At 37.7% G+C, this 26,789-nt stretch overlaps 1 protein-coding gene across 4 annotated transcripts in view; it reads left to right on the top strand.

Moving 5' to 3' along the window:
- IQUB (IQ motif and ubiquitin domain containing) overlaps positions 5,416–26,789 on the top strand; it is a 111,673-nt gene continuing 90,299 nt past the window's right edge. For 2 of the 4 annotated variants that reach the window (XM_005673215.3, XM_003134747.3), the window contains exons 1-7: positions 5,417–5,593; positions 12,359–12,786; positions 14,129–14,263; positions 15,588–15,749; positions 15,836–16,008; positions 17,049–17,204; positions 25,716–25,926. In XM_005673215.3, coding sequence (XP_005673272.1) covers positions 12,363–12,786; positions 14,129–14,263; positions 15,588–15,749; positions 15,836–16,008; positions 17,049–17,204; positions 25,716–25,926 — 1,261 coding nt within the window. In that variant the 5' untranslated portion in view covers positions 5,417–5,593; positions 12,359–12,362. Of the gene's footprint in view, positions 5,594–12,358; positions 12,787–14,128; positions 14,264–15,587; positions 15,750–15,835; positions 16,009–17,048; positions 17,205–25,715; positions 25,927–26,789 lie in introns of all 4 variants that reach the window. The other 2 variants (XM_013985682.2, XM_005673214.2) reach the window with 2 other exon arrangements.

Genomic DNA, 26,789 nt, shown 5'->3' on the forward strand with positions numbered 1-26,789 from the left:
TTTTTTGTTGTTATAATGCAGATTTTTGAGTACAACAGTGAGGTTTAGAATACTAGACAAAAAGGAAAGCAGGCATCTGTCAAATGGAGAAGATCAAGATTTTATTTTTTCACTGTAAAAGGGCAGCTTACATTATTCTTAGGATGTTAGTGGGGCAGAGGCGAGCAACCTCTTGCGCTCCATGTCTGAGCTGGAGGGGCTCTGGGGCCAGCTCTCTTGAGTGCAGGGGTCTGCCTGGTCCACATTTGCAAGTGGGATGCAGGGCATCTTCTCCCTGGTCAATCCACCTGGCTGGCCTACCTCCCACTTGGATCCCGGCTGCTCCCTCAGCTCCTCATGGGTCTTGTCACCAGATTAAGAAGCTGACTTTGGGACCTACTACAATGGGGGAAGGCAACTTCTGTTGCCTTCAGAAGTTAAGTCTCTACCTGATGCTTCAGCAGGCTTTTCGAATGAGATTTCTCACTGGGCCAGCTCTTCTGATGCCTTCTGATGGCCAAGATGGTATTGCAGAGGGTCTTCGCTCCTCTTGTTATCCATGAAATTGAAGATCACTCTCATTATTCTCAGAAGCCAAGATCTTCAGGTCTTGAAGGACCTTGACTAATACGTTCTCCAACTGCAGAGAAGACTTTCAACCTTGAGCCCTTGTCACTTCCCCTGTTACCAACATCAGGCCTCTTCCTCACCAGGCAGTTGCTACTCTCAAATTTTTTCTTCAAAGGGAGAAAATAACAATGCTCCACAGAATAAAATTTCCACATATATGCTAATATTGGCCTTTTCTTTCTCCTTCCAGCCTCCATGGTTATATAAACAAATGGGAGTTACAGAAACTCCATATGCAAGCATGTTTTGTGGTCTAGGGTAAAGCGGCAAATCCTGAATATACCATGGAGTATTTTGCATCTGAGGACAGAATTTCCTTTAAAACTCAGTACTCAGTGGGCTTGCAGCTTATGCTACAATGATAGTAATGCTTCATGAGAAAAAAGTAAATAAGAAAATAGGATTTTGGCTTAGAGAAAGATGAAGAGGTTTATTTTAAATAGAATTCACAAAGAGAGCAAAACTTGCCACCCAAAATGTCTCTGGCATGCCAATTGTTTTAAGCTGAAAACAACCAAGGCCTAAAAGGCTCAGGAAGAAACTGAAAGGAGCTCTCACCATACAAAACTACATGAGCTAGGTATGTAGATAGAAAGGAACCTAGTAAAGACTTAAAATTCTCATGTCCCATTGTCTCTGCATGGCCCAGCAAGCATTTATTTATCTATCAAGTATTTGCTTTTCTATATCTTTCTGAATTGTCTTCCTCACCTTCGAAGTCCCAAACCACTACCTTCAACATCCTCTTACCTTTAGCTAAAGGTGGTATTTATTGTGAGGGCTTCAGCCATTTGGGGGAGTTACTCAGTTCTCCTGAGTCTCCCCCATGTATACATGTTATTAAACTTGTTGTGATTTTCTCTTGTTAATCTGTCTCATGTCAATTTAATTCTTAGACCAGCCAGAAGAACCTAGAAGGTTGAAAATTTCTTCCTCCCCAACAAAATCAAAGTGGAAATGTGATATAGGAATTGAATTATTAATTCAGTTATAATTGGAGAAATTATAATTGGAGACTGGATAAATTTATTCAGATGTTTTCATTTAGAGGCAATAAGCCAAAACTCTCCTTAGTGAAGGGAAATAGGAGAAAAATAGTGAATTAGAATAGACTACCCCTAAGTTCCAATGTCTTTTAATTCAACAGAATTTGTTTCTTAATCATATTACATGTGTAATGAGGTCTGACAGTGCTTGAAAGAGTCACACAAGGAATCTGGGTGGAGAATGATGATATTTTAACACATGCTTTCATCAACACAGAGGTAGGGGAAAGGGAACATGGCAAATCACATATAGAAACAAACAAAAACCCTAGAAAACCCTAGAAAACTCTAGAAAGTTAAAAATATTTTTTGGACTGTGCTATTTATGTATATCATACATTTAGTATGCCTTGCATTTCTAATAATGAGCTTTCAAAGTGATTTTTCAGTTTATATCAGCAGCTAATTTTTTGTTGTGTGCTTACATGAAATGTATAGTGGATTAGTTTCTATATATAACTAAGCAAAAAGCATTGGAGAGACTCTTTTTTTGGAGTTTATCATAATCTTCAAATATTATATTGGTTTCTTTTTCAGGTGAATATTTTAGGCATTTCTAGAGATAAGCGTTCCTATTTTATAGGAATAGAATATTTCATTTTGCTCTCTTTCTATAACTGGGCAGTTGATTTCTTTTCTCAGGATAAAACATGTCCATAATTTCCTGTCTAAATTCTGAACTCCAAAAATGTTTGAAAAATGGAAAGTTTTGTCATAACTCATTTGGAAGCAAAACCTGACCTGAATTGAGATAAGGCCGTTTGTGGTCTTATTCCAAACAGCCATTCTCTCAATTCAGGTCAGGTTTGCTTCCAAATGAATTATGAGAAAACTTTAATGTGAATGTGAATATTTTTACCACATAATTATTAATATGTTTGATTCTGGAGTACTTTCATAAGCCTCTGGAGGTGTTACAGAATATACAGTATATGCTCAATTACCCTTAGAACATCTGAAGAAACCTGAATTTCAACACATCTGTCCCTTAAGGTTTCAGAAAAGGGACTATGGATCTGTATTTCCAGTCTTTTAACAAGCTCACAAAGGCATTATGAGCCAAATTCTGTTCATACAAGTAATTTCCAAAGCATAGTTTTCAAGTCCTTGGTTTTCTAAATTATTCTTCTAATGTTTTTTCCTAATTCATTCATTTACATCAAAATGTATTTCAACCCGAAGTAACAATAGGAAATACTTTGAAATGCTTGATTTCATAAAGCCACTAGATGGCATCTTTGTAAAAATAAAAGCACTTTAGAAGATGTTTATTCAATAAATAAGGGCTGAGATAAATAAAGGAAGATTCCTTTCTCATGAGAAATAAAGATGAGTCATTCTGGGCAAAAAATCCTTAGAAAAATGCATAGATTTATTTTGAAAAGTAAAATGGAAAATAGTATTTTAAAATTGATTTTCCGCCTTCAGAATTGAGGCTCTTTTTCTGATTGGTTGTGTTCAGCTTGCATTTACATTTATTTTGTATAACCAAACTATATATTTGTGTACGTGTGTGTGTGTGGTTTTGATGTGCTAATAGTCTTCCCAACCTGCACAGATCACCTGGGAAGCCAACCAGTTAAGTTAGGCTTATGTTGTAAATCTGAGTTGTATAAGGTTGCCTACACAGCAAACTATAAATAAAATATGAACGTGTAGTGGGTATTTAACCTTGTGAAGTACTTGAAGTTCTGTTCAGCTTTTCTTCCCTCTGTCTCCTGCCTCTATCCCTAAACCTAGTTTCTTATACTGTCCCTCACATAGAGGACAGTGAATGGTAAGTTTTAAACGGGAGACCCAGAAAGGTAAGTGTTTAAAACCAATGAAATTGTTATTACTAGTAAAATTTAAGATACATTATGATTTGGGGGGTGGCAGTGGAGGCGTGCTGGGGAGAAGACTGCATGCTTCCAATCACACCTGCGTTACTATGAAAGACAAGCATAAAGGAGGCTAATGGAGTCAGACCGCTTGGTTTATTTCTGGCTCCCCCACTAAACTTCTCCAGGCCTTGGTTTCCTCATTAGTAAAAGGAAGCTGGTCACAGTCCTTCCTTTATCTGAATGCTCTTTGCTCTGCTCTTCATGAATAAGTGGATTCATAATGTGATTTAAATGCATTTGGCTTCATTAAAAACCATGAATAAACCCAATTTTATCTGATAATAAAATACATATTTTATATTTTTCTAGTAAAGAATATCTATCTTAAAATGAGATAATGACTGAAAAAATGACATCGGATATTAGGAAGTTATTCGAGAGAGGAGAATGCAATTTCAACAGAATGGTGTAAAAGAATGATGGCATCGAACATTATGATGGAAGAATGGAGCAGTATTTTTATAACACAAATTTTAATTTTATAACTTAATCATATCTTTTATGATTAAATGGTATTAAGTCAAAGGTAGCATAGAATAGTGGTTTAAAAATGGAGGCTGTGGAGTCACACTGCTTGGTTTATTTCTGGCTCCCCCACTAAACTTCTCCAGGCCTTGGTTTCCTCATTAGTAGAAGGAAGCTGCTCACAGTCCTTCCTTAATGAAATTGTAAAAATTAAAAGAGTTCCTATTATGGCTTAGTGGATTAAAATCCCAAAATAGTATCCATGAGGATGTGGTTTTGATCACTGGCCTTGCTCAGTGGGTTAAGGATCCTGAGTTGCAGTGAGTGAGCTGTGATGTAGGTTGCAGATGTGGCTTGGATCCAGTGTTGCTGTGGGTGTGGTGTATGCTGGCAGCTGCAGCTCTGATTTGACACTTAGCCCAAGAACTTCCATATGCCACAGATGCAGGCATAAAAGAAAAAAAAATTAATGAGAAATATATGTAAAGTCCTTAGTAACAAATGATATTTAATAAATGTTAGCCATTATTACAAAGCCACATGAATTTTGTTACTGCATTTGTAATAGGAACGTAATTGATCCTTTCCCCTAATAATGGGTGCTTTAAAAATCTTTTTAATTTACAGTGATGTGAGGAAAAAAGAAACACTTTGTAATTCAATGATTAACAAAGCCTTGCTTCTCCTGATTTAAAAGGGTTATTATTTAATAGTTTCTCTCTCTTGGCGTTCCCACCGTGGCTCCGCAGATAATGAATCTGACTAGCATCCCTGGATGCTAGTTCCATCTATGGCCTTGCTCATTGGGTTAAGGATCCTGTGCTGCCATGAGCTGTGGTGTAGGTCGCTTTGCTGTGGCTGTGGCATAGGCCAGCTGCTACAGCTCCTATTCACCCCTAGGCTGGGAACCTCTATATGCCACCGGAGCAGCCGGTAAAAAAAAAAAAAAAGAAAAGACTAGTTCCTCTCTCCCTTTTCTCTTTGGCTGTCAGGAAGCTAAGAGTCAAGTTCCAAATTTAACAAAAGCGGGTAGCCAGCTACACAGTTGTACAACTGTTTTTTCCTTTGTCAAGGTCTTCGCTACCACTTCATAATTACATTTTCTCTAACCCTGACTTTTTATATCCATGAGGGCAAATTGTTTGGTTTGGACAACAGTGCCATTTCACAAGGGTAAAGAACATCTTAGAGAGTGGTTATGGTCAGAATCACCTTTCGACCCAAGCAATGCCTAGGTAACAGCTTCCCTCCCTCCCTCGGCGCGTCTCTCCGCCCCTCCTCGCCCCTTGGCTCCGCCCCTCTTCGCCCCTTGGCTCCGCCCCTCCTCGCCCCTTGGCTCCGCCCCTCCTCGCCCCTTGGCTCCGCCCCGTCTCCCCGTCCCGCCCCTTCCCAACCGCCCCTCCAGTCTCTCCGTCCCCTGCGCCAGCGCGGGCACCGCCTCTTCTCGCGGGAGCTGTGCCCTGGTGGGAGGGGTGCCAGGGCCGTTCCTAGGATACGACGGATAACAGAGAATTCGGCAAGTGTGGACTCTGCTGTCTAGGAGCCTGAGAAACCGCTTCCACCAAAAAAACCCCTGCACTTATTAGTCAGGTAGGAGGACAGGTTCTGGCTGCCCTCTACTGGCGCGACCCCCCAGACCGACCTTGAGGCGGTGGCAAACGCCCTGGGTTCTGTGCAGGGCGCCGAAGCCGCCGGGGCTCTGGGCGTTGTTTTTCTTCTCTAGAATGTTCCAGCTGTCTCTAAAAAACTGCAAAGCATCTTTCTTGGTCACTTTTCTGCCTCCAAATCTCTTATTTGGGATTCGGAAGCAGAAGCACCAAGCTAGGATGTGTACCTCACCTCACACCCGAGTGCTTATCACGGTTAATAATATAGAAGCAAGACGTTTGTGTGACCCAGATCTGGCATTTGAAAATGTTTACCCTCTCGTAGTGACCGTTTTCAGTCTTGAGAAAATAGCGCTCTCAGACGTTCCTCTCACGGGCTTCGCTGTGGCTCTTAAAAAACTTAAAAACTCAAGAGGGCTATTTGATGGAAGGCAAAACTGGATCCCTGCCTTTCTACTTACACTAATATTCTGTACATATATATGTATGTATATATATATATGAACGAAATTATGTATTTTAGGTCAAAGAGGCACGTTCTGCAATCATCGTAGTGTTTTTCCTTTTTAAACAACTTTTTAAAGATTATAACATTTACACTTGAATAATACATTAAAAATGATTAAAAAAAAAAAAAAAAAGAATGGGAGTTCGCGTCGTGGCTCAGTAGTTAAGGAGTCTGACTAGGAACCGTGAGGTTGCGGTTCGATCGCTAGCCTAGCTCAGTGGGTTAAGGTTCCGGCATTGCCGTGAGCTGTGGTGTAGTTTGCAGAGGGGCTCGGATCTGGCGTTCCTGTGGCTGTGGCTTAACCTGGCAGCTACAGCTCCGATTGGACCCCTAGCCTGGGAACCTCCATATGCCACAGGAGCGACCGTAGAAAAGGCAAAAAGACAAAAACAAACAAACAAACAAACAAACCCCCAAAAAACTGAAAATCTGCTTTCCACCTATGTCCTTCTGCCACCACCCCACCCTCCACTTCACCTTCCAGAGAAATTCTATGCATAAACAATTATGTAGTTGTGCCGGTAACACTGTGCATACTGGTATGTTCTTTGGAGGAGGTCCTTGAAAGGACTTGACCCCTGGTTTACCCAGTACCCAGGTGGGCAGCTGAAGACTCTTTTCCCTTTCCTGTCCTTGGAATGTCCCTTCTCCCATTGTGCCTGAAACAGGACATGTGTTATTGAGACCATATGAACTGTATATATGACTGAACCCAGTTAAAGTCTCAAAACTCTTAAGATTTTGGCAGGTGGATGTTGAGATTTACTGTCTTTAGGCTGCCCAAGACAACCCTTGCTACCTGCCACCTACAATTTGGAGGGGTCTGCTTCTTTCTTCAGTTATCCTTGCGCTCTGTGTTCCAGGCTCAATTTTAGCTCTACCCAGGGAATTCCAGAGGTTGCGAACCAAAAGCTTTGCCTTTTCACTTAATTAAACCATACATGATGTAGCTTTTAGAATTGGCTTCTTCATTTAGCGTAGCTCATTGGAAATTCACCCATGTTGTTGTGTGTGGCAGTGACTTATTCCTTTTTACTGAGGGGGTGATATTCCATTTTGTGAATGCATGCATCATAGTACGGGTATCCATTCCTCAGCTAAGAAATATTTGTGTTATTTCTGGTCTTTTGGTGAGTAAGAACGAAGCTTTTATCAACTCGTGTGCAGATCTTGTGTGAATGTAGTTTTCTTGGATACAGATTGCTGGGTCATATGATAAGTGTGTGTTTAGTTTTACCAGAAAACTGACAAGTATCTCAAGTACTAAACCAATTTTCACTTCCAACATCAAGGTACAAGAGCTCCACTTGTATTCATTGTCATTGGCTCTTGATATTGCTGGGCTAAATTTTTTTTAAACTGTTCTAATAGATGTTTAGAGAAATCTCATCTGAAGTTTTATTTCTCTAATGACTAACGGTATTGAGTATCTTTTCATACTCAGGGACAAGACTAGAGTGAGGTAATGAGGCAACTAGGTCCAACATTTTAGGAGGCATTTATTCTCAGGCATTAGTGTGTGTATAGAGCAGTGCAGGTGCCACACTTGCCTCAATATAGTCCTGGCCCAGCTTATTTTCTTCCTATGTATAATCTTTGGTGACTGATCTGTTTAAATCTCTTACTCATTTTTTTCCCCTTACTGTTATTTTTTTTTCAATTGTGTTTGGAGAGTTCTCTCTATATAATCTGGGTACAAGTCCTTTATCAGATGTGAGTTTTGCAAAAAATTACATCCCAGGCTATGGTTTGTCTTTTGATTTTTCTAGGTGTGTTTTTTGGAAAGCAGAAGTTCTTGATTTTGTTACCGTTGCTGTTTTAGAAGATGCCGTCTTGGCCATTTTGGGGGGAGGGTGACCCAACCAGATAGAAACAAAAGCATTACCCCAGATTTTCCAGAAAGGGCGGATAAGTATGATGCTACGTGTTCGAGCTTCTTTGTGTTACTTTCTTTCCTATCAGGCCACTAAATTTTATTGTGGGAGAAAATTATAACCAAAAGGAATTTTTTTTTTTTTCTGGTGATTGAGAGCCTGAAGAGGTTTCTTGAACTTTTAAAAAATTGAGATCTTGTTTAGTTTTGTCTCATTGCACTTTTTTTTCTTTATTGTTCTGGATTTAAAAACTTCATTCAATTCTTTTATTGGTTGCTGTTGAAATTTAACCACATTTATTTATTTATTTTTTAGAGCTGCACCCATGGCATATGGAAGTTCCCAGGCTAGGGGTCGAATCAGAGCTGCAGCTGCCAGCCTACGCCACAGCCACAGCAGTGTGAGATCTGATCGGAATCTGACCTATGCTACAGTTCAAGGCAATGCCAGATGCTTAACCCATTGAGTGCGTCCAGGGATGGAACCCTCATCCTCATGGATACTAGTTGGGTTTGTAACCCACTGAGCCGTAACAGGAACTCCCTCTTTCATATTTTTCATGTGCTTATTTCTTTACAACATTCTATATAAATTTTTTTTGTCTCCCAGTTTACTAATTCTCTCTTCAACTCTAATGCTGTATAAGTATATACTCTTTTTTTTCTTGAAATTTGTCATCTAGTAGCCAGAGAACTTCACTGACTAAAGTTAATTTTTTTTCCTCCATAAGGATCTATGCTTAAAGTAGAAGTTCCAAGCACAGCTTTTCCATCTCACTGTGTTTCAAGTTTTAATCTTCCCTGTGTGGTTGCCACAGAAATCAGCCTCAAAGCCACTTCCCCTATCCTGTATTCCTGGCTGCCAATTTCCATAAGTAAGTTCCCAGCTATACTGGCTCTTCAACACTCTGACCCAGCTCCTGCCTCTGAAGCCTGGCTCTGTGCTGCTCTGGCCCACCCTGGCCCATGCTCCAAGATGCTCTCATACCATCTCCCAAGCCAAAGCTGTTGATTGCTGTAGCTCAGGCAACCAAGCTTGCTGTCTGCTCCAAGATCAGTCTACATTTGTTGATATGATTGTTTTGGGAGGCAGAGGTCATTGGACACCTCTGCTACAATTTGTGAGAGCAAAGCTCCTATGAAGAGTGCTGTTCATTTTTTTTTTTTCATTTTTAAAAGTTTTATTGATTTACAATGTTGTGACAACTTCTGCTGTACAACAGAGTGACTCAGCCATACATGTACACACATCCATTCTCTTTCAGATTCTTTTTCCACATAGATTATCACAGAATATTGGGTAGAGTTGTCTGTGCTATACAGAAGGTCCACATCGGCAAATCATTCCATATACCTCAGTGTGCATCTACTAATCCCAAATGCGAAGTCCATCCTTCCCCTACCCTGTCCCATTTGGTAACCAGAAATTTTTTGAAGTCTGTGGGTCTGTTTCTATTCTGCAAATAAGTTCATTTGTATCCTTTTTTTTAGATTCCACATATAAGTGATATCATGATGTTTGTCTTCACTACTGACTAACTTCATTTAGTATGATACTTTAAATGAGTGGAAAGATATGCCATGTTCTTGGATTGGAAGAATCAATATTGTCAAAATGACTATAATATCCAAGGCAGCCTACAGATTCACGCAATCCCTATCAAATTACCGATGGTATTTTTCACAGAATTAGAACAAAAAAATTTTAAATTTGTATGGATACACAAAAGATCCCAAGTAGCCAAAGCAATCTTGAAAAAGAGAAATGGAGCTGGAGAAATCAGTCTCCTTGAGTTCAGACTATTCTGCAAAGCTACAGTCATCAAAACAGCATTGTATTGGCACAAAAATAGACATGCAGATCCATAGAACAGGATATAAAGCCTAGAAATAAACCCATGCACATATCATCAATTAATCTATGACAAAGGAAGCAAGAATATACAATAGAGAAAAGACAGTCTCTTCAATAAGTGGTACTGGGAAAACTGGACAGCCACATGTAAAAGAATGAAATTAGAACACTCTCTAACTCCATATGCAAAAATAAACTCACAATGGATTAAAGACCTAAATGTTAGACCAGATACTATAAAACTCATAGAAAAAACATAGGCAGGACACTCTTTGATATAAATCACGTCAATATATTTCTGATCCATCTCCCAGAGTAATGAAAATTGAAAACAAAAATAAATAAATGGGACATAATTGAATTTAAAAGCTTTTGCACAGCAAAGGAAGTCATTAACAAAAGGAAAGGCAACCCACAGGATGGGGAAAAAAATATTTGCAAACAAAGTGACCAGCAAGGGATTAATCTCCAAAATATACAAATATCTCATACAGCTTTATATCAAAAAACAAGCGACCCAATTAAAAAATGGTCAGAAAATCTGAACAGACATCTCTCCGAAGAATACAGACAGATGGCCAAATAACACATGAAAAGATGCTCAACATCACCAATTTTTAGAGAAATGCAAATTCAAACTGCAATGAGGTGTCACTTCACACCAGTCAGAATGGCCATCATCAAAAAGTCTACAAACAATAAATGCTGGAGAGGATGTGGAGAAAAGGGAACCCTCTTACATTGTTGGTGATAATGTAGGCCAGTGCAGTCACTAGGGAGAACAGTATGGAGGTTCTTTAAAAAACTAAAAATAGAACTACCATACCATCCCTCAATCCCACTCCTAGGCATGTATCAGGAGAAAAACATAATTTGAAAAGATACATGCACCCCGGTGTTCATTGCAGCACTCTTTACAATAGCCAAGTCATGGAATCAACCAAAATGTCCATCAACAGAGGACTGGATAAAGAAGCTGTGATACACATATATAATGGAATATTACTCAGCTATGAAAAGCCTAATAATGCCATTTGCAGCAACATGGATGAACCTGGAATGAACATACTAAGTGAAGTATGTCAGACGGTGAAAGATAAATATCATATGAGATCACTAATATGTGGAATCTAAAAGAAATGATACAGTAGAACTTATAAAACAGAAACAGACTCGGAGTTCCCGTCGTGGCGCAGTGGTTAACGAATCCTTCTAGGAACCATGAGGTTGCGGGTTCGGTCCCTGCCCTTGCTCAGTGGGTTAACGATCCGGCGTTGCCGTGAGCTGTGGTGTAGGTTGCAGACGCGGCTCGGATCCCGCGTTGCTGTGGCTCTGGTGTAGGCCGGTGGCTCCAGCTCCGATTCGACCCCTAGCCTGGGAACCTCCATATGCCGCGGGAGCGGCCCAAGAAATAGCAAAAAAAAAAACAAAAAACAAAACAAAACAAACAAACAAACAAAAGAAACAGACTCAAAAGATTTTGAAACCAAACTTATGTTTATCAAAGGGAAAATATGGAGTGGGAAAGGATATGATTAGGGGGTTGGGATGATTACATACACACTGCTGTATATATATGTAATGAGGACCTACTGTATAGCATGGGGAAATTTACTGTACTGTGTTGTAACCTGTATGGGAAAGAATCTGAAAAGGAATGGGTATATTTATATGTTTAACTGATCTACTTTGCTATAAAACTGAAATTAAAACAACTTTGTAAGTCAACTATATTCCAATGATTTTTTTTTTAAAGAAAAAAGACCTGTATACTTTCCAAGATATAGTCACCATGGAGATGACAGGTTCCTTGGAGCTTCTTAACAATTGTAATGCCAAAAGTATAAATCCTGTTAGTTTTGTATTTAGAAAAAAAGTTATTAAAAAAGTCCTTTCGCAAGGTATTGTTCATTGAATAAGAAATGACAATATATTTTAAATTATTTTTAATATATTTTTCACAGGCAATTTATCTCAAATTTATTGCATTTTGAGATTCTTTTTGGTGCACATTTTTACTTTATGTGGTATTTTTATTAAAAATTCACCAATGATTTTTTTACCTAATGCCATTGCTAAGATAATATTTAAAAAATAATGAGCCACAGAGTTTCCCTTGGTGGCGCAGTGGTTAACGAATCCGACTAAGAACCATGAGGTTGCGGGTTTGATCCCTGGCCTTGCTCAGTGGGTTAAGGATCCGGCATTGCCGTGAGCTGTGGTGTAGGTTGCAGAAGCGGCTCGGATCCTGCATTGCTGTGGCTCTGGCGTAGGCCGGTGGCTCCAGCTCCGATTGAACCCCTAGCCTGGGAACCTCCATATGCCGCGGGAGCAGCCCAAGAAATGGCAAAAAGACAAAAAAAGAAAAAAAAAAAAGAAAAAAGAAATAATGAGCCATATTGTAGTATGTATATTATGAACTATGAACATTACTGTATAACAGCAAGAATTTGATATTTGGTGTAAAAATTTTATGTGTAGTAGGTGTATTTTTTTTTTTCTTTCACTTCAGGAAAATGTCTGATCAGGAGAAAAAATCTGATGCTCAGAACGTTGTTGATTCATCAGAAGAAATAAAGGATACTTTGGGGACTATCAGTATTCCAGTTTCCTCAGAAGAACTTCCAGACTCAGATCAAACTGAAGACAATGAATATGAACTACAACCATCTGGTTGGGACCATGAAAGACCTGTTGAGGATTCGAGTGACCAGAGCCTTTCAAGTCTGGAACTAAACGATATCAAGCAGCTCATGGAAGACGTTATGTCAACTGAAGAAGTGTCACATTCTCCCAGAGACAGTGGAGATTCTCTAACTAAATCTGATAATGAAGAGCAGTCAGCCAAAAAATATTCAAAAGATTCCCTGAGATTTCTGGAAAAAGTGAAGGCTGTGAAGGAATCTCTGAGAACATCAACAAAAGACTCTTCAGCAACAGGTACCACCCAGGGAATCGAGGTTTTTTTTCCCCTCATTTTGAAGAATGGTTGCTTTTTGTTTGTTTTTGCTTGCATATTTGTTTTATATTTGATATTAGTTTCCTTCTCCCTCATCTGCCAAACTTCTGTGACTATGCCACTTGAATTTCTTAATTATTTGTGAAGTCTGTCTTTTCTTTCTTTCTTTCTTTCTTTCTTTCTTTCTTTCTTTCTTTCTTTCTTTCTTTCTTTCTTTCTTTCTTTCTTTCTTTCTTTCTTTCTTCTTTCTTTCTTTCTTTCTTTCTTTCTTTCTTTCTTTCTTTCTTTCTTTCTTTCTCTTTCTTTCTTTCTTTCTTTCTTTCTTTCTTTCTTTCTTTCTCTCTCTCTCTCTCTCTCTCTCTCTCTCTCTGTTTCTTTCAAATTTAAAGTCTGTAGATATAAAAGTAAAAAGTTTGCTCCATGATAATTAGTTTTTAAATACTATATATTTTCTTCCTATAATTGACAAACAGATAATCATTTTATAACAGTTTTTCTATATTTTTAACATGTGAGTGTCTTGATTTTTTTTTTAGAGTTGAGAGTGAGCCACATTATGTCCATTTTTTCCTGAAAAGTAAATTTGTGCAGTTATTCCAGATATTTGTAAAAAACAATGATTTTCTGTTTTGCATTTTTCCAGCTATAGACATCAATCAGTTATGGGAAGAAGAATGAATTTAGTATTAGGTAACCTTTTGTAATTGTAAGGTCAAAGAAAATTTTCTTTGAAAATTTCCTATTTGTTTTTCTTCATGAATAAGAACTGATTTCCTGATGCCTGGTATCAATATATAATCAAAGCATGGACATCTCCAAGTTCAAGTCTCAGGGTCTCCCTTTGTAATAGTACACAAAAAAGCTTGATTCCCTGAGAAATTTCCCATGTTTATAGCTATATAACATATTCCAGGTAGTGGGAGTCTTTAAAATTTTTAAATGATTTTAGAAGAATCCTTAAAAGAAGCTTTCATTTCCTATTTCTCATTGTATTTTGGGCGAAGAGGTAATCTTGAATGTGCAGTGATGCTCATAGCAGGCAACGGAAGAGAGGTCTGAACTTTGAGCTGGAGTTGGGGGAGCAGACGTGGACCACTGATGCTAATTCTTGAGACTATGGATTGATTTTCAAAGCAAAACGTTGCAACTGTATGTTTGCCACTCTTCTGTCTAGAAAATGAAAACTAATTCTTATCATAGAGGTGTAGTGTGAGAACATGGCAGAAATAACTTGCAAATTATCCCATAATTCTGTCTCTGCTTGTGGACTCTAGGTTGCTGACCCAACATTTAACTGTAACTCTTTTCTCTTTTTATGTGCAGTAAAAGTTGTACTTCTTCCTGTGGGCCAGGAAATTATAATGCCCTTTAAAATCGACATTGTTTTAAAAGAACTCAAGGAGCATTTTTCATCCCTGTTAGGTATCCCACCTTATAGCCTACAGATAAGACGGGCAGGTAAGCCTGGAGGCGAATAAAACTTATCAAGACTTCTCTAGTCTTAACATGTAAATAATCAAGATCTTCAATTTGCTAAATATCTTGGTATTTATTATTTGAACATTATATTGTAGTTATACATCCATTCTTTCAACACATTATTATTGAGGACATACTTTGCTCCACGTGCTTTGCAAAAAACCAAAGATATAAAGAAACATGAAATAAAATCCCTGTTCTCAAGTTGTTTACAGACTGGGAAGGAAGAAGATGCATGTAATAGTTACCACACAATGTGTAAATGTTTTAATGGAGATATGCTCAAAAACTGTGGGAACAGGGAGGAAAGAAAGTACGAGAGTCTAGAAAACCTCATCTAATAAAAATGATAATACTTGTGCTGACTCCTAAAGAGGTGAGAAAACCTGGGACTTTGGGGAAGTGGTAAGAACTGGAAATAAGTTATATATGATGAGGAGGAAACAAGGTTAAAAAAAAAGACGATGAATAAGCATGTATAGAAAAAGGCCTCAAAAAGAAAAGAATGAAAATGGCTTATCAGTCTTCTATTCATTAAGGTCAGTTCACATTCTGATGAGGTTCCAGGTTCTTTATATTTGTAGGCAATATTGAGCAGCCCATCTTATATTAGCCTTGTGTCATGAGAGGATGTAGTCTTCGTAACTATGATAGAATTAAGCAGACTTGTGTAGCTAAATAAATGTGTCTCTAGAATATGCCTGCATATCTATAGATCATAATTTATTTTAAAAGGTTTTTTTTTCTTATTTTTAAATGTTTATGGTTGCATGGTTATTATATATTTGTATTTATGATGAGATGCGAGTTGTATCTTTACTTAGATTCTCAGGAGGACCACCTTAACTTTTTCTCTTTTTTGGGGGGCTTTTTTTTCCCCTACAGCCACACCTGTGTCATATGGAAGTTTCCAGGGTTGGAGTAGAATTGGAACTATAGCTGCCGGCCTTTGCCACAGCCATGGCAACGTAGGATCCAAGCCATGTCTATGACCTACACCACAGCTCACGGCAATGCTGAAACCTTAGCCCACTGAGTGAAGCCAGAGATCAAACCCACATCCTCATGGGTCCTAGTTGGGTTTGTTATCACCGAGCCACGACGGGAACTCCCCTTAATTTTTTTCTACTGTGGAGTTTTCTGTATTAACATTATAGCAAGAGGTGAACATCATCAATACTCTATTTGGTAATTAAACAATATGCATTCACATAAGCACTTTTGGTATTTTCCATCCCATAAAGTGAACACATATAATCATTTCTTTATCATAACACTTCTAATAATTTCATCTTGTTTTTAGGAATGATTCTTAAAAATCAGGAGACATTACTGCAACATGGAGTTAAGCCCCAGGATGTTGTACAAGTGGAAATCTTCTCTTTACATCCAGATCTATATCCAATCAGAAGAATAGCTAGATTAAGTGATGTCTCTCAAATCATAACTGTCAGAGTACAAACTGGTTAGTTATTTGTTATCTTTTAGATAAAGTATTTTAGAGTCCTTCTGTGGTTGAACTTTCATGGAATCTTGGCTGTATATCCTCAGGCATTGATGAGTATCAGGAAGTGGCTGTTGAGATGATAAGATCTGAATTTCACAAACCGTTTCTTGGTGGATTTAGACATAAAATAACAGGAATAGAATATCACAATGCTGGAACACAAACTGTACCTAAAAAGAGTCCTGAAAAACTGAATGTATTTTGTAGGGATACCCAGGTAACATTTTTATTTTTCCATATAATCAACACATGTTGCAATGTGTATCTCTCTAAAATTAAAAGCTAAATAATTATATGGCATTTAAAATAAAAGATAATCTGTAGATCCATCAATATTGCTGCACATGGTATTAATTCATTTTTTATGGCTGAGTAATATTCCATTGCATATATGTACCATATCTTCTTCTTCTTTTTTTTTTTGTTGTTGTTGTTGTTGTTGTTGTTGCTATCTCTTGGGCCGCTTCCACGGCATATGGAGGTTCCCAGGCTAGGGGTCGAATCGGAGCTGGAGCCACCGGCCTACGCCAGAGCCACAGCAACTCGGGATCCGAGCCGCGTCTGCAACCTACACCACAGCTCACGGCAACGCCGGATCGTTAACCCACTGAGCAAGGGCAGGGACCGAACCCGCGACCTCATGGTTCCTAGTTGGATTCGTTAACCACTGCGCCACGATGGGAACTCCCCATATCTTCTTTATTCATTCCTCTGTTGATGGACATTTAAGTTGCCTCCATGTGTTGGCTACTGTAAATAGTGCTGCAGTGAACATTGGGATGCATGTATCTTTTATCATACTGAGTAAAGTCAGATAGAGAAAGGCAAATATCACATATCACTTATATGTGAAATCTAATTTAACAATGAACTTACAGAATAGAAACAGACTCACAGACATTGAAAAATTCGTGGTATCAAAGGCGAAATGTCAGGAGATGGGATAAGTTAGAAGTTTGGGATTAACATATATACACTACTGTATATAAAAGAGATAACTGTCAAAGACCTATTGTATAGCATAGGGAACTCTAAATATTTTTTAATAACCTATATGGGAAAAGAATCCAAAAAAGAATATAACTGATTCACTGTGCTGTACACTTCAAACTAACACAACATTGTAAATCAACTGTACCCCAATACAATTTAATTAAAAAAGTAAAAGAATATTAACCTAAATGTATAGGACAGTGTGTTCTTTACTAACTTTATGTGTATACAGTGGATATTTATTTTTTATGCTTTTATTTTTAGACAGTTTTTCAGAGAAGGAAGCTCCAACAAACTACAAATACAACATCGACACAGATGACTAAAATTGGTGTGTATATATCAAATGTGACTGATAAGCTGGTAACACCAGGAAAATATCTTTCAGCAGCAGAATATCATGCTCGAAGATTAGAGGCGGTAAGATAACTTTTATTATAGGTGAATACTAAAAATTAAATCTGAGAGCCAGTTTTTCTGGGTGTGTCTGTGTGTTTCCCTAAGCACACTTGCCTGTGAAAGAACTCATGTGGGTGTTGTAAAGAAAAAATTATTGTTAGCACTTGTTAAAGATGGTAAGGCATAGTTTATTCAAAAGGGGATACTGCAATGGAGTTTTGTAGTAGGAAAGAGAGATTGTGCTCAACTTTGAATGCAACAAGGAAAAGGGGGAGATTATAGCCAAGGAGCAGGGTAGGGGTCAGTGGATGGAAAATTGCTAATTGAAGACTTCAAGGGTAAGGGGAGATTCTGGCTAAACCAACCTAAGAGGATTTTTTTCTGAAGTCAGGCCAGAGTGATTAGTCATCTTCTGAAGGATGGAAGAAGACCCTGATGAAATATTGAGGGCAAGATATCAAGGTTGGGGATTCTGGTTAAACTGATTTAACAGGACTCTTGCTAAAATTGGATGATGCAGAGATGAATATGGAAGCCCAAAAGTCAAGACCTAGTTGGAAAAGAGCTCAAAGGGACTTGATTAGAATTAGGTCAAGAAGAGAGTCATGAGCAATGTTTTATTAGTAGTAAAAGCATTGTTGTCTCCAGTCTTTCCCCCCCCCCTCCGCCCCCAGTGTAAGGAACCATTATCCCAAGGACTCCTCATCCTTCCCTTTCCCTTAGGGAATCATAGGGGCTTTGGGTATTGCCCTTGGCTATTGTTAGCTTTGTCCCCTTTGTCCCTTGGTTTCAATCACTCTGTCCTTTGGCCTTAATCCTTGTCACAGTAGAATTATCTATGAAGCTTTCCAGAATAACTGAAACCAAAAGATATTAAAATCTGTTTTCTTTAATATTAATAAAGCCACTCCATCACTTGTATGTTTTGGTTTGTATGATCTGTGGTTTTTTTTTTTATCCTTTTACCTATTTGAGTCTTTGAACCTAGAGTCTATTTTTTTAGACAGTGTAATTGGATCTTGACTTTTTATCCAGTCTGACAATCTCTGCCTTTTGATTGGAGTATTTAATACATTTATATTTCATATAATATTTATTATTATTTGTCTTTTTAGGGCCACACCCATGGCATATGGAAGTTTCTAGGCTAGGAGTCGAATTGGAGCTGCAGCTGCCAGCCTACACCACAGCCACAGCAACTCAGGATCCAAGCCATGTCTGCAACCTACATCACAGCTCATGGCAACACCAGATCCTTAACCAACTGAGCAAGGTCAGGGATTGAACCCACATCCTCATGGATAATAGTTGGGTTCAATATTGCTGAGCCATGATGGGAACTCCCTATTTCATGTAATTATTGATGAAGTTAGTGTTTATCAGTCATTTTGCTATTTGTTTTCTATGTTGTGTCTCTCTGGTTTCCCTATTCTTCCTTTAGTACCTTGTTTTATGTTAAGTAGATACTTTTTAGTAATATTTAAATTATTTTTTAAAAATTTAAAACCTTTATTTTCTATATGATGTATACTTTTTAAAAAAGTGTACAAATCAGTGATTTTTTTAAACTTTATAAACATATTATGCAACCATTACCACAGTCAATTTTAGACCATTCTCATCATCCCAGAAAAAATCCCACTTCCACACCCTATTTCTCTCCAGTCCTCTCTGCTTTAGGCGGCCATTAATCTACTTTCTGCCTCTTTTTTGGGGGTGGGGGTCGCACCTACAGCATACAGTACTTCCTGGGCCAGGGATTGAACCTGTGCCACAGCAGTGAAAATGTCAGATCCTGAATTGCTAGGCCACCAGGGAGCTCCTACTTTCTGTCTCTTTTGATTTGCCTGTTGTGATTATCTCATATACATGTAATCATACAATATACAGTATTTTGTGACAGATTTCTTTTACTTAGCATAACGTTTTCAAGGTTCACCTACATTGTAACGTGTATCAACACTTCATTTCTCTCTATTGCAAAACAATATTCCATTGTATATACCCAATTGTATAGACCTACTGTAGGTATGTCAATATATATGCACCACATTTTGGTTGTCATTTATCAACATTTATCATCATTTATTTGATGGATGTTAGGTTTGTTTCCACTTACTGGCTGTTAGGATTAAAGATGCCATAAAACATTCATGTACAATTTTTTGGTGGACATGTATTTTTCATTTCTCTTGGGTTGTACCCAGGAATGTAAATGCTAGATCATATGGTTATTTATTTATTTATTTATTTTTGTCTTTTTGTCTTTTTGCCATTTCTTGGGCCACTCCCGCGGCATATGGAGGTTCCCAGGCTAGGGGTTCAATCGGAGCTGTAGCCACCGGCCTACGCCAGAGCCACAGCAACGCGGGATCCGAGCCAGGTCTGCAACCTACACCACAGCTCACAGCAACGCCGGATCGTTAACCCACTGAGCAAGGGCAGGGACCGAACCCGCAACCTCATGGTTCCTAGTCGGATTTGTTAACCACTGCGCCACCACGGGAACTCCTCATATGGTTATTTTGTTTAACCTTTTTGAAGAAATGCCTGATTGTTTTCCAAAGCAGCTGCACCACTTATGTCCCACCAGTGGTTATGAGGATTCTGATTTCTCCATATCCTTATCAACACTTGCTATTGTTTGTCTTTTTGATTATACAGCCATCCCAGTGAGTGTAAAGTGGTATCTCATTGTGGTTTAGATTTACATACCCAGATGGCCAATGATACTGAATATTTTTCATGTGCTTATTAACAACTTGGGTATATTCTTAGGAGAAATGTAACTTCAAATACTTTGCCCATTTTTAATGAGGTTTTCTTTTTTATTATTGCTTTAGTATTTAAAATGTTTTTTCTTAATCATTTCCTAAAGGGTTGCTCCAAGTGTAATTTAGGGATTAGAATATACAACTCAATTTATGGCAACATACTTCTCATTAATAGTAAGTGAAATTCAATAAAATATTGAAATCTTGCTCCAATAGAACTCCAATTTTATCCCCTCTTTGCGCTATCATTATCACACAAATGTGTGTGTTCTTTGTATATTCTAAGCCCTGAAGTTCCTTTTATAATTATTATTTTTATGCAATTGCATTTTAAATAAGAATAGAAAAGAGGAAAATATATATGTTTATACAAGATTTTACATTTACATACATAATTACCTTTTCTAGTACTGTTTATTTCTTTATGTAAATTAAAAGTGACATCTAATGTCATTTTCTTTCAGTTTGAAGAATTCCCTTTAGTATTTGTGCATGATTGTTTGCTTGATGGTGTCCCCAAGGTCTCTGTCTCTATTCTATTACCTTTTTTCCCCCTCTTCTACGGAGTGGATAGTTTCTAATGACCTATAATCGAGTTCATTATTCTTTTTTTTGCCAGTTCAGATCTACTGTCGAGCCTGTTTTTTGTGTTTTCATTTCAGTTATTGTACTCTTAACTCCCCACATTTCCATTTGGTTCTTTTTTAAAAAAATCTCTTTATTGATATTCTCTCCCCATACATTTTAAACAAAAATCGATTCAGTATCTAACCCTGAACATACTCAATGTGATATTTTCCTTCTATTTTTTCAAATGGCATTAATCATTAAAAAAAAAATTGCAGGAAATTCTTCAGTTGGCTTTTATGTTTTCTTACTTTCCACTGGGAATTTATCATACATGGAACTTTAAATAAGTTTCTTGTACACCTACAACTATATCATAAGCATTTCTCTACCTTTTATTATTTATTATAAACAATTTAATAGTACTATATTGTTCCACAATATAAATACCATAGTTTAATTACTCTCTTTTGTAGGACATAGAGACATGGTTTCATCAAAATCTTCATGCTATATAAATTATAATGTTCATTTAAGAAATACTTAGAGAAGATGTTAAAAGTTGAATTACTAGGGCAAAAATGATGACATTTTTAAAGTCTTAAGATATTACCAAAGTGTTTTTCAGAAGTATTGTACCAAATTATACATCCATTAACCATTTATAAGAGCCCATTCCACATTGACTTTACCCAGAGTACATATTATTTTTCAATTTTTTTTCCTTTTAGATATCACATACATTTTCATATTTTCTTGTAACTTATCACTCATACTTAGTTTATGATGTCCTTCATTATAATCAGACTTATTTGGTTTTACATTTTATATATTGGTATACTTTATATATTGGTATATATTGGTGGTATTATTCCACACATAAATATAACTTTCTTTCATAGTTTTTGTGTATATGATTTCATCTGGATTTTTAAAAATGACATGAAGAAGAGTTATAATTTTATTTTTTTCCAAAAGTAATGCCAATTACTCAGTATCGTGAACTTTTAAATTTGTTCTCTCTATAATAATTTAATGTATACTAAAGGGTCCTGTTCCTTTGGTGACAGAAACACATCTGTTTCTGATTTCTCCATTCTCTCATTAATATATATGTCTTTTTATTCTTTGTCAGTAATGGTTTTTTTTTTGTTTGTTTGTTTGTTTGTTTTTTTTTTTTGCGATTTCTTGGGCCGCTCCCACAGCATATGGAGGTTCCCAGGCTAGGGGTCTAATCGGAGCCGTAGCCACCAGCCTACACCACAGCCACAGCAACGCAGGATCTGAGCCGCGTCTGTGACCTACACCACAGCTCATGGCAACGCCAGATCGTTAACCCACTGAGCAAGGGCAGGGACCGAACCTGCAACCTCATGGTTCCTAGTCAGATTTGTTAACCACTGCGCCACGACGGGAACTCCAGTAATGTATTATTTTAATAACTACTGGTTTATAATATATTTTGAGACCTAGTACAGAAGGTATTGTACCTCATGGTTCTTATGTTTCAAAATTGTCTTGACTTTTTTTCTTTTTTTGAATTTTAGGGCCACATCTGTGGCATATGGAAGTTTTCAGGGAAGGGGTTAAATCAGAGCTGCAGCTGCTGGCCTACACTGCAGCCATGACAATGGCAGATCTGAGCTGCATCTGCAACCTAGTGTGCGGCTTGCAGCAACACCGGATCCTTAACCCAATGAGCGAGGCCAGGGATAGAACCCTCACCCTCGTGGGTATTTGTCGGGTTCTTAATCTGCTGAGCCATAATGGGATCTCCTGTCTTGACTATTAGTGCAAAGAATTTTAGAGTCCGTTTGCAGTTTTTATGAAAATTGGAGAACTTCATCAGAAGTACATTGATCAGTTGGGGAAAAATTGACACCTTTACCCTATTAAACATTGGGGATTTCAGTTAAACATGACATAGGAAGCATACGTAGTTTATCTCTGCTACCTCCTAGCATTGTTATAAGTAAAAAGAATTGAAAGCAGTGATTTTGTTTTTTTGCATGATAAGCAGCTAGACTGCTGTTCTAGCCCAGTTAGCCCAGAACCTTGAGCGATGAGCCTGTGGTCTGAGTTTGTTGGCTCATTGCACCGAAGGAGACCGCACACCAGGGGCACCACGGGGCTGGTTTTGTAGCTGACTTGTCAGTGCAGTTATTTACTTGACCTGCAGTATTCCAACCTGAAGAATTTCTACTTTTTGAGTCCAAACTAATTTTCACCTAAGGAAAAGATGGAGTTCTTATAGACTCTGGGGGAAGAGTGAGGTTTCGGTGAAATTTAAGTGATGCAGCATTTTGATTGTCTCCGTATAAAACAAGTCTGTGTGTAGATGGGTCAGCGTCAGGTCTGGACTGAGATGCGGATCAGGGTTCTGGTCCTTTGGTGACAGAAGTAGGAGAGAGTTGTGGAATGTTGTTTCCTCTCTGAAGTTCAGCGCATTGGTTGTAAATCGAGGCTGCTTATCTATGTCAAAGTAACAGATATTCCAGGCAACAGTAGGATGTTTCATTCTTAGTGATCTCATTTCAGACAGCAAAGTTCCTGATAGGTTATGATTTTAGAGAACAAAGTTTCTCAGAGAGTAAGAAAATAGTAGTCACTCAGAGAAGGGGGTTCTTATTATGACATTTTATAGCTAAAGGGTGTCCTTGGGATGCATACTGTTTCCTATTAATTTTATAGCTGACTTTATCAATGCCAGTTATTCCAGCCCGATAGAATCTTATTTTCTCAGTCCAAACTAATTTTAATTTCTTACTGTTTAGGGCCTGGCTGGTGGCTCTATGATGTCATCAGGAATCTAAATTCCTTTCACCTTTTCACTCCATCAGTCTTTTCATGAGCTTGTTGGTATATGATAATAAAATTATTTATCAACCTTCAGCATAATGTGAGCATCCTTCAAGAAGGGAGAAGTCAAGGGAGCACATCCCATGTATGCCATTCAAGAATTTTCCCTAGGCGTTTCCGTTGGGGCTCAGTGGGTTAAGAACCCTACTAGTATCCATGAGGATGTGGGTTCAATCCCTGGATTTCTTAGTGGGTTAAGGATCTGGTGTTGCCATCAGCTGTGGTGTAAGTCACAGACGAAGCTTGGATCATGCATAACTGTGGCTGTGGTATAGGCCAGCAGCTACAGCTCTGATTCGACCCCTGGCCTGAGGACTTCCACATGCTGTGGGTGTGGCCTTAAAAAGAAAAAAAAAAAAAAAAAAAAGAATTTTCCCTAAAAGACCCACTGAATGATTCAACTTAATATCTTGTTGGCCTGAACTGGGTCATGTAACATCCTTACTGAGAGTGTGTTATAAATACATTTTTAAAGTTTCCTATTGTTGCTCCTCAGTAAGACTGAAATTTTCTTAGTAAGGAAGTAGGAGAGAAAGGCTATTAGGTAGAGAAATGGACAGCACTAAGCTATACTGCAACACTTTCCAAACTCCAATAACATGATATTAAAGGAATAAGAAAAGTATAAACATACAGGGACAAAGAATATATGAGAAGAGGGAAGAGTAAATGTCAGTCGATGTTTTAAAGTTGTAAAGCAGATGGAAAAGTGTTAACTTGACTTACGTGAGCAGAAGAAGTGAAAATCTAAATGCCTGCCAAAGGGGATGGCATCAAGAACCAAATCAGTTTGCCCCATAGAATCTTGGAAAGTGAATTGGAGGTTCTGTGGGAGATGGAAGTGGGATGGGAGGTGTAAACAGAGGGACTGGTTAAAAGCCAGTATAAAGAGTAAATTTCCATCTAATAAGTTCTTTGATCTTGATTGATTCCTTTCAATTTGTTAGCGTGTTTATTTTATTCTTGAGCTTCTTGAGTTCAATGCTTTATTTTAAATCTTATTGTAAGCAAGATTATATTATGTGTGACTACTGATATTTTTGTACTCATTCCTGCCATCTCATTTTGTTTTTATTTATTATTCATTCTTGTTTATTTTTTATTAAACTTTCTCTTTTTTTTGCTTAACTACACTTTTTCTTTTTTTGTTCTTTCATAGTTCAGGAGTAGGTGCTTTGAGTCTATTTTTGTAGTGGTTACTCAAACATTTTTGATGCACTTAATATTTTTATACTAAATGTATATTTAATCAGGCTCTACATCTTTTACATAAACAAGTCAAGGACCCTAGCAGGCTCTTCTTCATTTCTTTCTCATCATTCCTTATTTCTCCCATTCACTGAGGACTTGATCTGGAATTACAATTGTATGTATATTACACAATTATAATTTACTATATAACATAACTTCAGATTGTTTTATATATTTACATTGATATATGTGAATTTTTTCAAATAAGATGTATTTAGTGCAAATCATTTTTTATTTCTTGCTTTTTAGGGCTGCACTAGCGGCATATGGAGCTTCCCAGGCTAGGGGTCCAATCAGAGCTGTAGCTGCTGGCTTACACGAGAGCCACAGCAATGCCAGATCCGAGCCGTGTCTGCAACCTACATCACAGCTCACAGCAACGCCAGATCCTTAACCCATTGAGCAAGGCCAGGGATTGAACCCGCAACCTCATGGTCTCTAGTTGGATTTGCCTCCACTGCACCATGATGGGAACTCCACAAATAAGTTTTTGGAAGTTTTTGCTTACTTCTTCGATTTTTCCACTTTATTACTCTTGTTGGATCATATTCTCTACTAATTATTTTCAGAGATTATGCATGAGAGGTAAACGAAGTCCTATTGAATAAACCTCATTTTGGATTTTAGTTTGAGTGGGTGTCGAAGTTTAGATTCAAATTTATTTTCCAAATTATTTCCTTTTATATATTGGAAGCCGTTTTTGATGTCAGTGGAATTCTCAGTCCTTTACTTCCTCTTTCTGGAAGCTTTCAGGATTTTTACTTTGTCCTTAGTAATCTTACCGTGATGTGCTTGAGATTTGGTAATGGACCTTTTCTATCATAGAGCTCAGGTCTTCTTTAGTTTTGGGAAATGTTCTTCTATTATATATGTTGAGCAGTTTCTCTAATCCAACCTTCTTCATTCTGTCTGAAACTTGTATCAGACATATTTTGGAATGTCTATGTTTATCTCCCATGTCTCTTAATAGTTCCCCCTTCTTTCTAGTTTTTAACCTTACATTGGAATAGAAATAATCATCGTTGCCTTTCACTGTCTAGTAAAGTTGGCATTATTTCATTTCCTTTTAATTTAACTGTAGGTAATCGTGATACAGACTCACTACAGACGATGGCATGCTAAAGTCATGGTAGAGAATTTGAGAAGACAGAAAATGTTCAGGTTGAAGTGGGAAGCACAGGAAGAACTAAGGAAGATAAAAGAAAAAGAAGAATGGATGAAACTGGATTATTACCGGAGGCATAATCCTCAAACAAAAGAAGATTTTGAACTTCTTTATAATGCACTGGAATGTAAGTTTGAAATAGGCTTTGCATTGAATATTAATTTTATAATTTTTCATTGGTAGGAAAAACAGGTTTACCAAAGACAAAAGGAAGATCTTATTATTTTAGGAAGAAGATGCCTTGGGAATCTGGACTAGAGAATTTAAAAAGATGAATAATGTCTTACATTTGGGACAAGAATTAAGGCTGGAATGAAATTGGAAATGCTTTTTTATTAACAATAGTTAAATAAAATGTGAATAGTGCTTTGTAAATTATTCAGTTTTAATATATTATCTCATTTGATCCTCATCCCTGTGAGATAAAAAGAGAAATTATTATCCAGTCTGATTCTCTGACAGTCTGGGGAATTTGTGAACTCAGAGTTGACCTGTGTTGAATCCTTCAGTCCAGCATCCTGTCTGTGATTCTGCTCTTTCTACTAGATACCTTTTTATTCCCCTTTATTAATGATTGTTTATGCCTGTATCTATATTCTGTACACATTCGACTTTTACGCATTGTTTCTTCCACCAGAGGTTAGTCACTGACACACTTAAAAACTTTAGTTACTTAGGAGTTCCCTTTGGGCGCAGCAGGTTAAGGATTCAACATTGTCACTGCAACAGCTCCTGTCGCTGCGGTGGCATGGATTTGATCCCTGGCCCAACAACGTCCGCATGCCATGGGTGTGGCCAAAAAAAAGGAAAAAAAAAAAAAATCAGTTACCAGAACAAGCCAATCACTCCCTGCTTTGGGCAGTAGATATATTGTTCTTCTTGAAGACTTTCCCATCTTCCAATCTCGGCCTAAATGTCACCTTTACTCAAAGCCTTTTGTGACTGACAGTAAAACCTGGATATCTGATTATCACCTCATGGTGCTCACTG

The sequence above is a fragment of the Sus scrofa genome, chromosome 18, assembly GCF_000003025.6.
Source record: "Sus scrofa isolate TJ Tabasco breed Duroc chromosome 18, Sscrofa11.1, whole genome shotgun sequence".
Lineage (NCBI taxonomy): Eukaryota > Metazoa > Chordata > Mammalia > Artiodactyla > Suidae > Sus > Sus scrofa.